Source organism: Apteryx rowi, unplaced genomic scaffold (assembly GCF_003343035.1).
Source record: "Apteryx rowi isolate R43461 unplaced genomic scaffold, aptRow1 scaffold_259, whole genome shotgun sequence".
In the NCBI taxonomy this organism is placed as follows: Eukaryota; Metazoa; Chordata; class Aves; order Apterygiformes; family Apterygidae; genus Apteryx; species Apteryx rowi.
The window spans coordinates 225,674-241,524 of NW_020448963.1; the positions used below are offsets into that span (position 1 = coordinate 225,674).

The 15,851-nt window shown below is 50.7% G+C and overlaps 2 protein-coding genes across 4 annotated transcripts; both read left to right on the top strand.

Annotated features, from left to right (window-relative positions):
- Positions 1-1,494: 1,494 nt before the first annotated feature.
- On the top strand, positions 1,495-10,940 carry PINK1 (PTEN induced putative kinase 1). Of its 3 annotated transcripts, none has more exons than XM_026067362.1 (8): positions 1,495-1,597; positions 2,745-3,056; positions 4,160-4,263; positions 6,140-6,322; positions 7,211-7,374; positions 8,473-8,600; positions 9,429-9,665; positions 10,072-10,940. In XM_026067362.1, exons 1-8 carry the CDS (start codon positions 1,532-1,534, stop codon positions 10,330-10,332), a joined length of 1,455 nt encoding a protein of 484 aa, XP_025923147.1. In that variant the 5' UTR covers positions 1,495-1,531; the 3' UTR covers positions 10,333-10,940. The 3 variants fall into 3 exon arrangements, with proteins under 3 accessions (XP_025923147.1, XP_025923146.1, XP_025923148.1); XM_026067361.1 differs by lacking the exon at positions 1,495-1,597 and adding an exon at positions 2,470-2,648; XM_026067363.1 differs by lacking the exon at positions 1,495-1,597 and adding an exon at positions 2,632-2,658.
- A 113-nt stretch (positions 10,941-11,053) lies between these two features.
- AGMAT (agmatinase) lies at positions 11,054-15,833 on the top strand. The gene is made up of 9 exons (XM_026067364.1): positions 11,054-11,083; positions 11,177-11,735; positions 12,318-12,931; positions 13,087-13,289; positions 13,639-13,687; positions 14,128-14,323; positions 14,532-14,711; positions 14,978-15,062; positions 15,162-15,833. The coding sequence occupies exons 3-9, from the start codon at positions 12,495-12,497 to the stop codon at positions 15,233-15,235; spliced, it is 1,224 nt and encodes a 407-aa protein (XP_025923149.1). The 5' UTR covers positions 11,054-11,083; positions 11,177-11,735; positions 12,318-12,494; the 3' UTR covers positions 15,236-15,833.
- Positions 15,834-15,851: the final 18 nt, after the last annotated feature.

Sequence of the window (15,851 nt, forward strand, 5' to 3'; positions counted from 1 at the left end):
GTCCGAGGTCCCCTGCCCTGGGCTGCACCCCAAAGAGGGCCTGGGGGGGTGTCCCTGCCCTGGGCACAGCCCCAAAGAGGGCCTGGGGGGGGTCCCTGCCCTGGGCTGCACCCCAAATAGGACCTGGGGGGGTCTCAGCCCTGGGCACAGTCCCAGGGGGAGCCGGGGGGGGGCCCTGCTGCAGCAACCCCTCGGACCCCTCTGGAAGTGATTTTTGGGGACCTCCCTGTGGCAGCCTCTCCGAGGGGGCCCTGCTGGGGACCCCCATGGGTACCCCGAGGGGAGGAGGAGGCGGGTGGCCTGCCGTGGGGGGAGGCCCTGGGGGCCCTCGCCGTGGCCAAGCCCCTTGGACACCTTCTCCCCACCCCACCGGGGACTGCTTGCAGCCCCTAAGTGCGTCCCTCGGATGTCCTCAGGGCCTGCAGCGGGACGGGGACAGGTCAGGGCCAGGGTGATTCGGGAGGCTGGCTCTGCGGTGGGCCAAAGCCAAGGCAGAGGAGGTTGGCGTCGCCCTTCCGGGGGGTGACGCCGCCTCCCATCCGACTCGTTTACGGGCCTCGACGCGGGGCGGAGGGCGAGCCTGCCTCGTCCGCGCGCGGGAATGGGCTCATTCCCGTAGYGGGGCTCCGAGAGCCTGCCCTCTCTCGCCGCGCCGAGGACGGTCCCTGTCAGTCCGGGCCGGGGTGCGCTGATGGGACGCCGAGGAGATGATAAAAATAGACTTTGGCTCTTCAGAGCAGGCTGTCGCTTCCCCGTTAACCGGCAGAAAATACATTCCTGCGAATATTCTGCCTTTCTCTGTAGTTTCTCAAGGTGCTTTCTCTCCCCCTGCCTTTTTCTCTGCTTTCAGCCCCCTCGCTGGGTAATTCAGTTTTCTGTCTTCCTCCTCCTCCTCCCCTCCCTTCGCTGTCCCCGAAGCTGTTTCCCTTTGCCTTAGGACACGTCCTTAGGGCAGTCGCCGCTGCGCTGAGGTTGTAACTCACGTGGAAGCGAGCTTGTTCGTGCAGGTGTGTGGGAGGGAACTGTAGCGTTGACAGAGCTGTAGCACATGCCAGGAGTGACGACGTGTCCAGATGTACTTTCAGGTTAAACTCCAGAGGTTCATCTACGTTGCTGTGACTTTGCAAGGCGGATTCCAGGCCTTGATCCATGCTCGCATCCGTAGCGCCGTTCATCTTGCCTGTACAGTTGCGCTTGTGGAACGGGCGTCTTTGTTCTTCTTCACTTTTGCCCATGAACTCTTAATTCCTTTGCTTTGTTTTCCCGTGTCTCTTTTGAATTCCTCCCCCAGTTCATTCTCACCTCACTGATTCACTCTTCTTCTAACTAACCAACTGTCATCTTCAGCTGCTGCAAAAGCTTGAGGCCTTGTTTTTCCATCTGTTGTTGCTCTTAATTGGATTTGCTTTTAAATGTTATTTTGCTGAATTATTTATAGAGGAGGAGAAAAGTGTTTATTTTTATATATTAGTATTAGAGCAGAAAAGTGTTTATTTTTATATTTGTATATTGTTTATTTGTAGATCAGCAAATGACTCCCCCTTCCCAGCCCTCTTCTATCCATGCATCTCCAGTACCCTTGGAAAGGGCGCCTTTGGTAAAGACTTCTTGTAGGGGATAATTTGTTCCTGACCTAGAATTTATTGCCCACAAAATATTTTTGCTATAGTTACAGGGATTCGAGTCTTGATGTTTAGACCTTGGTGGTAGTTTTCAAAAAGGACGAAAACAGGGCAGCTATAACCCATGTTTGGGAAGCTGTCTGAAGTGTACTGGCGCTGAACTGGGTTCTGCTTGCTCTTTCCTAGGGACGACATGAGGCTTGCAAAAATACCGGCACCTCTGTTACGTAGGCCTAACAAGCACAGAGGTTTTGCCACTTCATAGCTATTCCAGGTTGCCTTGCTGTAGACTCAATTTCCACCAGAAAAAAAAAAAAAAAAGGTGCGTTTAGCTATTTTAAATCAGTCAAGYGTAGCATAAGCACCTCTTGGGCGATGTAGCTGCATCTCTACTAGGGCTTTGTCAGCGTGTGAACACGCTAAAAAAACCTCAGCAGACATTCTGCCCRTAAACCCTTTCTGGTATAGACCAGCTTGTAGCCTCTTCGCTCCTGGGACAGAGAGAACAATTTCTCCGATTCGTCATGTTATTGCTGAGCTTAATGTTCTTGCAGAGTCTTGGGCTCCTCAGATTAAGCAACAGATATTATGAAATGCTTGCTTCGTACTGTAATACTACGGATCCGTTTCTGCAGTTGCTTTAATCTGATCTAAGGGCAGGCTGCTGCTCAGAGGAGCACCTCTAGCCCTGGCTGTATGTTATCACCTTCTGGTGCCGGCACTACTTCACGCGGCTGGCTGCGAAGATTCGTTTTTGGCTAAATAGTTTCCTCGTCTGACTCACCGTGCAGCCACGTGGGTGCTAATGCCGGCCCCCCGGAAGGGGTCGGGATGTCCAGGCGGGAGAGTGGGACCAGCCGTTTAGTGTCAGGCTGCGCTATGCTGGATTAGACCGTATCCTCGTTTGGAGGATCCGCGTGCGAGTTTTCGATGCCTTTCTTTGGAGTCCGGTTCACCGTAGATAACGTAGCGGGGTGCAGTGGAAGGAGTTTATCTTTCTGCACACAGTCGTTGGCCCTGTGGAATGTGTGATCGCGTAATACTGCTTAAACAGTAAAAAAAAAGTTTTCCTTCATTTTAAAGTATTGATTTTTTTGTTTGTGCTTTTTTTATTCTTTTCAGACAGTGTTTGTTGGAAAGAACAAGCCCCTGAAAGATCCACTGAGCTCTTTCCGCTGGCAGGGCTTCAAACTCGACGAATATCTCATTGGCCAACCCATTGGGAAGGGCTGCAGTGGAGCTGTGTACGAAGCAGCTATTCCTTTGTCTTCTGCTTGTCAAGGGAGGGTGGAGAGCGACCATCTCGCCGAAAAGGGGCCAACCACGCAGCCGAATCATGGCTCAGCTTTACAGCGTGCAGAAGAGGAGCCCAGGCACAAACGCCAACAAAACGCGGCTTTTCCATTAGCCATCAAAATGATGTGGAATATTTCGGTAAGGAGATGGTTCTTAATCTACTTGTCTGTCACTCGGAAAGTCTGGGTGAAATGGTTAACACTTAAGTGTTGAAAGCTCTGATTATTTAGCGTGCGATGAGTATGTCAAAACAAAGCTGTTGGTATGTGACATTGGAGCCGTAGATTGCTAACGAACAGTCAGAGCAAGGTAACGTTCCTCGTTCTTCGGAGTCAGCACCACCGTGATGCTGGAGCGCTGCTGTTGGTTGAGTCGTCCGTTATGGAGGTGCTGTTTCTGGAAGAAGTTTTGACGTTACCTGCAATGACAAACTTTAAGAGCTAGAAGGAAATGGAAAAACACTTCTAACAGTGGTTTAGGAATCAGTGTCCTGAGAAGGCATAGGATAAAAATAGATTTTCTTTTGTGGAGCGTGGCTTAGGTGTGAAATGGTCAACATTGCTTCTGCGACGGGTGGGTAGGTGACTTACCTGCCAGGTCCCCTTACAGTGAAATAAGTGGGCGAGATCAGTCTTAGTAAGTGTTTTTCAGCCCAAGTGACTCTCTGATAATCCATATTCTCAAAATGAATATTCCACACACACAAAAAAAAACCATTCTGTGTGTTTTTTTCCCATTGGAAAGTTTTTTGTGTCGTCTGATGGGGCAAGTGGATGTTCTAGTACAGTCCTCCAAAATGCCAACGTCTGAAATCTCTTGGGTTTGATAAATATACTGGCCTTTAGCTGTGGGCTTTTTCAATTAGTTTTTAAGTTGAAAATGACTGTTAGCATATAGCTCAACCTGTTCTGTAACACACCAGAGAGTATCAATTAGTAATTTCTGCAAAAAGGCCATGTTTTGTGGTTGAATGAGAGGATAAGTCTAAAGAGACTTTCTGTCTTGAAATAAAGGACTCGCTGCATTCCTTGGGAAATTGTTCGAGCAGTTAATTGCCTTCACTGTTTTCTTTTTCAAATCGGAGAAGAGCGTCCCTTATATCTAGTCTCAATTGATCTAACTTCAGCTTCCTTGAGATACAGTGCCAGTTTCAGGATTATCTGCTTTCAGGTTGTATAGAGACGGGATGATTTTAGAGCTTAAGGCTTTGGGATCAATGTTCTGTGTAATTGCTGTTGTAGGCTGGTTCTTCAAGCGCAGCCATCCTCAACGCTATGGGGCGAGAGCTCGTTCCAGCCACGGGGGTTGCCTTAGCTGGAGAATACGGAGCCGCCTCTCGCCACAGGTAGAGTAACGACGACAGCGCAGCGGGGCCCAAATTGGGATACGCTAACTTTATCCAGCAGTTCGTTTTGCAGCACGTTTACCGTTTCTGTAAGAGTTCTTGGAAAAAAAATAAAACGGGAGTCTTGGGGTTATTAATGACTAAACTCAGGAGCTGTGTGCGTCTGTTTTGTCGAAACGATAGTGCCTTCAGAAGTGCTGTGTACCTTAAACAGCACGCAGGGGTGTGCTTCCGGCTGACTTAAGGGTTTTTCTCTGGTGTGCTCTTCTCTTGCACTATTAAGAAATTGCTTAGTAATAGTTCAGATACTAATTTAACACAAACTTGTTTACCTCGAGGAGCAGTACTGTGGCACTGTTTGTTGGTGCGCAGGGAATAAAGATAACTCAGCCGAGCTCCCCCTCCTGGGATTGATAGCTTAGTCTGGAAGGGTATCAAAAGATATTCCAAAAATGTGGGATCTGCTTTGGATCCTGTAAGTGGTCCGATGGGTGACTGCGTCAAGCCACTTTTATTCCCTGAGCCTTGGTTTCCCCGTATGTAAAATGCAGCTTCAAAAAAAAAAAGGCAAATGAAATTTGCCCTAACGTTGGTTTTGCTCTACAAGGGCTGCAGAGAGGGAGGTGGAAGTTCTGTGCTAGAGCAGGTCACTGCATGTACGAAACCGATGAAAACTGATGAGAAAGAAAATGGAAAATGCCTTAGTTTTCACGCTTTCACCTGAGTGAGAAATAAGCAAACAGCACATATGTGGAAAATTGCATTAAAACTCAGATTATGCTGAGTTTTGAAGTTATCTTTTTGTTCCAAAATGCTCTTTTTTTTCTTTTTTTTTTAACAATTTGAGACAATGGAGTCCACAGTCCAGATTGTCTGATTTAAATTTCAAATCCATCTCAGCTGCCAATACAAATGAATAATAAATGCCGTTTGGTATGTTGCTAGCCTGAGAACGCAACAGAGAAGGCAAACAGATATTTGGCATTCAAGGGATGAGAGGAGAGAGGTCTGTTTTGCAGATGCATGTAGGTAACTTGCCTTCATTTTAGTGACCGCTTCCTGCTTGTGCCCRATACTAGAGGGTTTAAATTGATACGCCTAGTGTGAATTTGACCTTTGGTTTAGGTCTAACAGTAATTGCTTTGTTTTTCTTTAAAGTTGTTGCAGTTCTTTTCTGCGACCAGCTGTGCCTTGGTTAGTAACAGGTACAGCGGTATGTAAAGGCTAGTAGTGTTTGAATGAAATTAAAGATTGCATTTTGAGCATAACCATTTCCAGCAAAGCTTAGTTCATAATGCAGGTAAAAGCACAAGGGTTTCCTGTTCAGCCGTTGTATTCTGGAAAATCCAGTTAACGACACAGCGCTCCTAACGAGCGTAGGAAAAGTCATGGTCCGAGTTCCCTCTGCTGGTGTAACAGCAGACGGCACTGTGTCGATGATGGCAATTCAGCGTTTCCAGTGGGAAGGGCCGCAGTCCGTTTTTGATTCYGGACGAAGTGCTGGGACCTGCCCGCTTCTGGGGGTGCTTCACATCGACGCTGGAATTGCTGAGCTGGGTGATGGTTAGGAAATTGGGAGGGAGCGCACCGAGTTTGCTATCAGTATTCTCACAGTTATAATCTCACAGTTTCCAGGGTTGTGAACCTGTGAGTCTTCGCATAATGGTTCGTCTTTTAAACTGTGTTCAGCAGCCTTAGCGCTATGTGTAATTAGGCTTTCACTTCAGAATAAACATACTTGAAAATGGCTTTGGGATCTTGCAGTGGGAGGACGCGCCGTATTAATGAATAATGAATTAAAAAATAAGGAATGTGTCTGTGATAAATCAAAACTGAACTGATTGATCTAATTTGTGGTATCAATATTTCGGCACAGAAAACCTGTCTTTGGGAGGAAGAAGTTGCAGCCTCATCCGAATATAATCCAGGTGATCCGAGCCTTCACATCCTCCGTCCCTTTGCTGCCTGGAGCCTTCACGGACTATCCCGATGTTCTTCCGTTAAGCTTGAATCCCAGAGGGATTGGTCACAGCCGCACGCTCTTTCTGGTGATGAAGAAGTAGGTGGAGAGAARCTTGTTTTATTACTTAAGACTTTCYGTGAGACTGCCCAGTGGGGCTGTGTATCCTGCTGCTACGTGGGTCCTTGCAGAGGTCTGGCCTGGCTCGCTGCCAAAAAGCAGAGTGCGCTCTTGGAAACGCACCTCCCAGGACCTGTCCCAAATCCCTGAGATGTTAACTCTTGTTAAACAATGAAGACAAGCTGTTCTTTTTTAAGAATTGCTTAAAATGAATTGAAGAAATGCTGAACTTGTCCCCGTTTGTCTGCTCTTCTAATTCTGAACCCCCCCCCCTTTTTTTTAATATGTGACTAGAGAGAGTAGAATCAGTAATGAGATTTAGTAGTGCTCGGTATCCCTGGCTTTCTCAATCTGGTTTTGGTTTTGAATGGGTATGACGGTGGCATTGATGCGCAACCCCCTTCTATTTCCCACCCTTTTTTTCCACCTGCATCTGGAAGAGTGTGTCCTGTTTTTATTTGCGGAGTATATTCTTTTCCCTCTTTCTGCCTATATGATCCGTATTAGTAATCTCTCTCCTCTTCCATGCAAAACGTAAAGTCTGTACATAAAAACCTGTAAGAATTATCACTGTGTACCCTGAGACGCTCATCATGCTGCTTAAGAGGATTGTTTTATCTGAAGTTACAGACTCATGTGAGAGCACCGGATTGAGATGGTGGATGCTGTGGCAAAACAAAGGATTTGAGAACAGCGGACAAGGGAGTGGTGACAAGTTGAGGCTGAGAGGTGGGAAGGCATTCGGAAGCTCGGAAAGAATTTCCTACATAGAAGCGTGCTGTATGCCCAGCCAGACACCGTTAAGGTTGAACTGTAAGCGATAAACTTCCGGGATACTAATTCAGATGTTTTCCTTGTGCTGGCTAGTTATCCGTGCACCCTGCGCCAATATCTGAGGGAGAGCAGTCCGGATGCTTGTCTCTCCACGATGATGATTTTACAGCTGTTGGAAGGCGTGGACCACCTTGTTCGACACGGAATAGCCCACAGAGACTTGAAGTCTGACAACGTCCTAGTTGAATTTGATTCTGGTATGTAGATTGCTAAGTATAAATGGCAAAGAGTAGGGAGCTGATAAAGTTAAGTCATGCACGGAAATCAGGCAGTCGTGTAGATATTTGGTATGCATTTGAAAAAAACGAGCATCAAACCCTTTCAGGAATCTCCGTTTTGATTTTTAGCCTACCACTTGCTGTCCTTGCGGCACTTTGGAAGTCATTTCTCCTATCTGTGCCTCAGATTTTGTGCCATTAAAAAGGACTTAAAAGGACTGTTGAGTCCAGACTCTTGGCTCTGTCCTCTCTCGCTGGCCCAACAGCACAGAGCGGTTCTTAAAATCCCACCTCACAGTCAGATTAATAATGCTGCACCTTGGGATCGTTGAACACCAGTTGATGGGTGAGAGAACTGACAGAGTGTTAAAGCCAGAGACATTTTCATCTTCTTGTTCTCCTGTCAGCCTCTTTAACTAAGATTTTAATTACCTGAGCTCTTTTTCAGCATGACTGAGATTCAAATGGACAGAAAACAATAGCAGGCAGCCAGATCTGTGTAATTAAAGGTCTTGGTACAGCAGCTGTGGAAGATTTTCAGAGATTCTTTCTTTTCTTGAAGGAACAGCTTCTCTGAGGCTATGTTGAATGCAGTTAAGAATGATTTAAAGCATCAGTTTTTCAGTAGCAGAGTCTGGAGAAGAATGATTCTATTTTGCAATGTTTGACTTGTCATCAGGACAACAGCTATTAACCAGTGCAGACATTTTCCAGCCTGCCTTTGCTATAGATAAAAACAGACAACAAATTTAAAAGATTCCTCCATCCTTCCTCTGTACCTTATGAATCTTCATTTCTGTGATAACAGCAAAGTTTTGTCAGACACACGCTCCATGGGGAGAAGTAATGTTCTCTAAAAAAGGAACTGGAAGAACAGGGGTTTTTTTGTTAAGAAAAGCAATTTTTCACCTAATAGTACAGAGGGGAAGCAGAAAAACAGTCTGCGGTTATACTGATTCCCAGGGATATTGAGATTGTTCCTGAAGACTGTCTTTGGTGTTGATGTGATGCGGTAGCTGGCATGGCCGGGTGCTCCTGAACTGGCTGCTAACTCTGCTGACCCCGTGTCATTTGCAGCTGGCTGCCCTTGGCTGGTGATCACAGACTTTGGTTGCTGTTTGGCAGACGAAAAGATTGGCTTGAGGCTGCCTTTCACCAGCTCTTCCGTGGATCGAGGTGGCAATGGCTGTCTTATGGCACCCGAGGTAAATCCGCCTATAGTAACTGTTCGCGTTGATAGTCGCACGCTCGTGCCCTTGGGGGGAATAAAAGTTTCCGCCCCGGTTGCGGTGCAGGCTGTGGGAGTTGTGTCGCGAGCTTAAAAAAGGGCAGGATTAGGTCTAGAAGCAATGAACCGTGGAGGGGATGAGCGTACGTCGCTTCGTCCATGAACCTTACCCCTGTGCACACGCCAAGAAATGCAAATGCTGGCTTATATGGTCTCTACTCTTACGTGTTCACATTAATACCTGCTGAAAGCCTCTGCGATTGGATCAATCATTTTCTAACCATTCTTGCTCCTTGACGTGCTTGGTCATGCAGTGCGTTGCCCGTAGTTGGCTACTGTTTAACTGTTCTCACCCTACAGTCCATCGTAGAGGGTCATCTCCCATAAAGCAGTGGAGGAGATGCATGTTCTAACGTGAGTTATGGTTGTCAAATGTCTCTGCATTAATAAATAAATTAAAACAAGTCTTCTCTGGAACTGTGCTGAGCAGTTGTCAAACTTGTACTACCCTGAACACTAAGAAATGACTCTTCAACACCATGTGAACGCTAGTCAAAGGTAGGAACTAAAGCCTAGAATCAGATGATCAGGATCTTCTGTGTGCCCTGGTGGGCTGAGCAGCACTGAAGGCCTAGAGCATGCCAATAGGAAATATTTAGACTGGAGATTTAGATGAAACAGTTTCAGTTTGTTTCCCTTATTACAGTGGAAACGCTGAGTTGACCCTTCCTAAATTGTTTTAACAAAACGCCTAGTTAGAGCTGTTTATTGCAACTTCCCCATCTCTGTGGACTTTTTGCTGCAGGTGGCCACAGCCTCGTCTGGTCCAGGCATGGTGATCGACTACAGTAAAGCTGATGCGTGGGCTGTTGGAGCAATTGCCTATGAAATCCTTGGCCTAGCCAATCCTTTCTACGGCCACGGGGATTCAGAGCTGGAAAGCAGAAGTTACCGTGAAGACCAGCTGCCAAACCTGCCCGATCACGTGCCCCTGGAGGTGAAGCACGTGATAAAAATGCTACTTCGGAGGGATCCCAACAAGGTGAGAGACTCTGCCTTGGAGGAGAAGTCTAACTGGTCTTCCGGAGTATTGTTTGTAGATCATCTTGCCCCGCAGGGCTCCAGGTGCATGGCTTGTAATCCAGATGTCATTGCACTGTAGATAACGATTGAAGACAAACATAGATCTGGGCTGAGGTGCGGTGTGGTGTCTCACATGTGTCACTGAACAGTTTGCAGATTTCAGTGGTCAAAGGGCGTCAGGGAACAGACATTGAGTTGGGCGGTTGGGCTGATAATAACATTCATGAAGAGCTTTTCTGTTCATGGTGGCTGCACGGTGCCTTAGAGGAGGCCTGGGGGGCTTTTAGCAGTATATATCCTACGTGCTAGCAGCTTCGACAGGAGTCAGCGAGATCGGCTAATTTTCCCTCTCCCTCTTTTTTCAGAGATTATCCGCTAGAGCCGCCGCTAACGTGCTTCACTTAAGCCTCTGGGGTGAAAGTCTTCTAGCTTCCAAGACCCTGAAGCTTGACCAGATGGTTGCCTGGCTTCTCTGCCAGTCTGCGGCCACTTTGCTCATGGACGGACTGGTGGATAAAAGCAGGGTAGAAACAAAAATGAAGATGTGCTTCTTGGCCAACCTGGAATATGAAGATCTCTGGGCAGCAGCGTTCCTGTTGCTGTCCTGGAGAAACCAGTCTGGGTGAAGGGTACGGTTTGGGGCGCCACCATGCAGTAGATAAATGGCACTTTCTCAACGCACATAGGAATTCGTCTTTTCTGTCTGCTTGGAATCCTTAAACGCTTTAGGGAAAAAATCTGCAGGCCGGTGTGCGTGTTGTGTAAGAGGTTGCGTTTACCTGTAGCAAGCGTTCTTACACCCTATTTTTCTCTTCTCGTTAGAAGAAACACCCTTGCGTCATTACTGCTTTGGGGGGGGGTTGCAGAACGTGCAGGTGTCTCGAGGTCTGCGGTTGGTTTTGTTCACAGGGGGGAATGTACAGCTGACTTCTAAGTCACACGTGGAACGAAGCAAGTTCCTTTTCAGAAGAGGGTGCGTGGAGAAGGAGGTATTGTACAGCTGCTCTTTGCACAGAAGCATCACAAATTTGAACGATACGTGGAGAAAGCTGTTTAACAATGAAGCCWTATCCTTGGATTGGGGAGGGTAGGAGACATCGGTTTTAAAACAATAACCGTCGTATTAATGAAAATATCATTAAATGTTACATCCGTAATATTGCTGGTGCGTAGAKGAACTTGGGGGGAAAGTTATTTATGCTTGTTGCACAATAAATTGGAGATTATGCGCTGATACTGAGTGGATTCTCTACATCTCGGTTCATCGTATTCAGGTTTTAGACTGTGGTGGTGTGTGAGTCACTGAAGTCAGTGATATCGTACGAGATCATTCAGCCTCCGGAACACATTATTCCCCCGACGGCGGTTTTCCAAAGAGTAAGCCCACTCCCGTTTGAGGAAGGAAGGTTGTGTTGTCAGTGTACTTATTTCTTGCTCTCCTGATTGCTCGTTCGCTTACTGCTCTCGCAGTTTCCTGGTGGCTGAAATTGCCTGTCCCATGGCTGCTGTCGCTGAGCAAATTGTTGCACCGTAACGCGCTGCCGAGATCCAACATGGTAAAGCGCTTTCTAGTTCAGCAGCGGTGTAAAACTACCCACCAAGGAAGGGCCCTGTGACTTTCACGGTGTAGCAACTGAGACACGCTGTAGCCGTGTGTTGTCCTAGCGGACACACCGGGAAGTCAGTTGCCCGCGTAATAACCAGCCACCTCGTTCTGACCTTACTCCTAATTTTAGAAATACAGTGTGAACGTAGCACACTAGCGGGGCTGTAAACAAGGATCAGCCATGAGCACAGAGCCCGGAAAATCGTGGAAAGTGAGTTCTGTGCGGGAAAGGCAGGAGCCGTAACCAGCAGGGACGAGCGCGTGAGCGTGCCGGCTTGYGCACGGGTGTGTAGGGAAAGAGCCGAGAAGTGACCTTGCACGAGGGGCAGCTGGAAGTTGCGCCAGAGCGGCGGAGTCGAAACCTTTGCTGCCTCGAAGCAAAGAGTAGATACTTTTCGAAGAGTAAATACTGCCGATTTTCGGGTAAATCTCAACTCCGACCTCGCTGTTTCTCTTTTTTCCCTGAGTCAGCAGGAGCCGATTAGCGAAGCAGGGCACAGCTCCCGCTTGCTTACGCGCTTCTCTTGTAACCGGAGCACCAGGCCTGGAATATGGACGTATTTAATGTAAAAACGGGTGGAACAGGCTTCCCGATGTGAACGTACTCGAGGCCTACTCGGATCTCAAGCGTGCCGTGATTACGTGAACCGGGGTTTGGACTTTGCTGCTTGGCAGGCGTTGGCTGCGTTAACTCCAGGCACTGGAAACTTCCTTACCCTTGAAAGTATCGCGTTTCATCTATCGAGGCTTAAAAATAGCCCGAGATACCCGTTCCCCTGCGCCACCCCGTGTTTTAAATTTCCTATTACTGTTTCCCGTTTGCCTTCGTTTTGTCTGGCTGCAGTTTTGCTGAGCTTAGATGGTTTTCGTTTGTTTYGCTGGGTTTTTTTTTTTTTGGTTAATGGGACGTTTTTGTGATTCTTCAGTGTTCTGGATGCTTTTTTTTAAAGCGCAATTTAAAAATACGTGCTGTTAATGCAACAAACGCTGCTTTTGTTTCTGAAGACGTTTCAGGCGGCAAAACCTGGCCGTTTTCCAGCACATCGCTCTTACCCTGTTACCGCAATCGCTAAACTGGCCCCAAAAAGCCTGTCAGAGGTGTTTGAGATGAAGCTCCTTGCTCCCAGGTGTCACTTCCAGGTGTTTTTCGGGAACTAGGCAGTGTGGTGGGAAAAGGAGGAGATGAGAAAGACGGAGGGGGGGACGCGAAGGCCGTGCCAGAGCTCGGCCCTGTGCCAGGGGAGGCTGGACATCCGGCTGCACTTCGAACCCTCCCGGCGTCGGCAGCCGAGCCTGAGCTGCAGTGCCTCGCTCTGCTCCGCGCCCGGGAGAAGGTCGGAGCGAGGGGGCAGGATGAAGCGCCTGCTGCGGGCCGCTTGCCGCGTGCCGTGGGAAGCCGGGCTCGGGGGTGTCCGGAGCCAGGCCCTGGGACACGGGGCCCCTCGCCGCTGCCTCTCGGGCTCCGGCTTCAACGTCCCGCCCAGCGCCCAGTTTGTGGCCCGGCCCGTGGGCGTCTGCTCCATGATGAAACTCCCCGTCCAGGCCTCGGCAGAGGGGCTGGACGCGGCTTTTGTCGGCGTCCCGCTAGACAGCGGCACGTCCAACCGGCCGGGAGCCAGGTAAGCGCCGGCCGGGCACCTTCCCGGGGAGAAGAGAATCTCCTCCGGGGATGAGGCCCATCCGCACCCCGCTGGAGGAGCCGGGCAGCTTTTCCTCCACGACCGCTTCCAGAAGAGCTTGCTCCCGGCAGCACTGCGGCTCCGTCTCTCCCCAGGTTCGGTCCCCGCCACATCCGGGCCGAGTCGGTGATGCTGCGGCGCTACAACTCCAGCACCGGAGCCGCCCCTTTCGATTCCCTCCGGGTCGCCGACATCGGGGAYGTGAACGTGAACCTCTACAACCTGCCCGACAGCTGCCGGCGCATCCGCGAGCGCTACGGGGAGATAGTGGCCTCTGGCTGCGTCCCCCTCTCCCTGGGTAAGGCCCCATGCCGGCGTCGGCTCCGCTGCTCCTCCAAACTCGAGCACAATTGGGAACGTGCTTCCGGTCCCCTGCTGTGTGGCAGCCGGAATGGGGGCGGTTTTACATCCCTCTAAAAAGCGCTCGGGGAACACGGCCTCGCCGCTGGAGTTTGCTCACGCGGCCGCTTTTAGCCCTCTCGTTTCCCCGAGGGAGACAGGAGGGAGGGAGGAAGCTGCGCCCGGGAGCCACCAGCACCACGGGGTGGTGCGGATACGAGCGCAGCGTGAACGCAGGGAAAAAACGGCCCGTGAGCCGTTACCGGGTGCTGAGCAGCGCGCGTCACCTTTTCCCTGTCCTGCTGCAGGCGGAGATCACACCATCACGTACCCGATCCTGCAGGCCGTGGCGGAAAAGTAAGTCTCAGCCATGAAAAATGCGGCATAAGGAGCGGCTGAAGGTAACTCAGCCCATGCAGGGACAGCAGCCGCGGATGCAGCACCTCTGCTCTCCCGGGCTTTCCGGGGCCGCTGGGCCGATGCCCGGAGCCCGTAAGGGACAGCGTGCTCCCGTCCCCATGCTGCTGACCCGCCTGCACGATCCCTGCTGGCATCTTAAATTAAAAATCCCTTTTTTGAGTATTGCAAGCAGCTCTCCCTACTCTCTTGTTCGTGTTGTGGAGGCAATCGGTGGCGCACGAACTGCTCGTTGCCTTCCCGAGCCTTGGGATTAATAACACAGCAGCTCTTAACGGGCAGCGATGGGAGCTTGCGGGGAACGGTCCGGCATTCGGGCTTTAACTTCACCCTCGGGAAGGTGCCGGGGTGGCGCTAACGTGCTGCCCTGCCTCAGCCAGGCACGGCCCCGTGGGGCTGGTGCACGTGGATGCTCACGCCGACACCGGCGACACGGCCCTGGGCGAGCGGATCTACCACGGGACGCCGTTCCGGCGCTGCGTGGAGGAAGGGCTGCTGGACCGCCGGCGCGTGGCGCAGATCGGCCTCCGCGGCTCCTCCTACGCCCCCGATCCTTACGAGTACAGCCGGGAGCAGGTAACTCGGGCGGCGGGCGAACGGCGGCCTCCGCGGCTCTCGTTCACGCTCCCCCCTGCCAGCCGGAGCATGCTGAGCCCTAAACCGCCCTGAGCAGCGAGCGAGAGCGAGCGGAGGCTGCAGCTGGCCGCGTCCCCGCAGCTCGGCCCCGGGCTGAGCGCTGTGGTCGCTCTCGGGGTGGTGACGCGGGGCGTCTGCCTCCGGGCAGGGTTTCCGCGTCGTCCCGGCTGCAGACTGTTGGCTGAAGTCGCTGGTGCCGCTGATGGAGGAGGTGAGGAAGCAGATGGGGGACGAGCCTGTTTACATCAGTTTTGACATCGATGGCCTCGACCCCGCGTACGCTCCGGGAACCGGGACGCCCGAGATAGCCGGGCTCACGCCCGCCCAGGTAAGGGGAGACGCGGCTTCRTTTCCACGAGGAATGGTGACCTTCTTGTTCCCGTTAGAGGAAGGCAGGCTGCTAGCGCTCCTTGCAAAGCCGAGGAGGACGGAGAATCACCTAGAGATATGCAGGAAAGAAACTACTGAACTGATGTCGCTTGGTCTGTACAGGCTGTGTCATCGCAGAGTTCGCCTTAAGTGTATAAGGGAAGAACCAGAACTGGTTTGCTGCATCAAGTAGGTTTCTTGATCCCAAATCGGTTTCCTTCCCAGGCTTTGGAGATTATCCAGGGCTGCAGAGGCCTGAATATAGTGGGATGCGACCTCGTCGAAGTCGCGCCGATATATGACGCCTCCGGTGAGTCCGACAAAACGCTCCTCCAGGCGGGCGGGCGCTGGTAGGGGACGGCATCCCCAGCTGTTATTTCGGGGAGATGCCATCTGCTTCTTTTTGTAGGAAACACGGCCCTCCTGGGGGCAAATCTGCTCTTCGAAATGTTGTGCGTTCTCCCCAAAGTGAAAACCGTGTGAGGGCGGCTCCTGCCTCTTTGCAACCCGTCGCGGTAAAACAGCACGGACAAAGACGCCCTAATGGACCTTGGTCAAGGCGATCGGTCTTCAATGTCCCGTCCTCCGCAGCCAGCTGCAGCTAACGAGCGCTTTGCAGTAAGGAATAAATGTCGTTTACCGCTAGAAAAAGTAATTTCAAGCTTATACGCTGTCGGTAGCAGATGGGTTTGAACAACCCATTTAGTGGTGTCGGTAGGGTAGTTTTGAGTTTGCTCAGCGTGGAAAAAAAAATGGCTAATGGCACTTTGCCTCCACTTTCACAATCTGAATTACTCACCCAGCAGCCAGGGCTTGTATACGATCTTTACGCAACTGTCACCAGTAAAAGTAGGGTAATGTGGGGTAGCCGAATGTGCTCTGTATTGCGGAAGGGAAAAACCCGGGGTCCTTGTCGTTAAATGACRAGGACGGCGGCATTACCTCCAAGTCGGGGGCGAGGATTCAAGCTGAGCGCGTCTAGTTCAGCTCACGCGGTAAGCGGTGACTCGAGCCCGGGCACTGCATCACCCGGGGCCTTCGCGTTCTGGCTCTACGGGATTCCTTCAGGAACCCCAGGCAAGATCCTTAAGAGAGCAGA

Coding starts and splice junctions, on each gene's coding strand:
- PINK1 (XM_026067361.1), top strand. CDS start 2,553: ATGCCTTTCTTTGGAGTCCGGTTCACCGTAGATAACGTAGCGGGGTGC. Junction 4,264..6,139: donor GGAGCCGCCTCTCGCCACAG/GTAGAGTAACGA, acceptor ATTTCGGCACAG/AAAACCTGTCTTTGGGAGGA. Junction 8,601..9,428: donor GCTGTCTTATGGCACCCGAG/GTAAATCCGCCT, acceptor TTTTTGCTGCAG/GTGGCCACAGCCTCGTCTGG.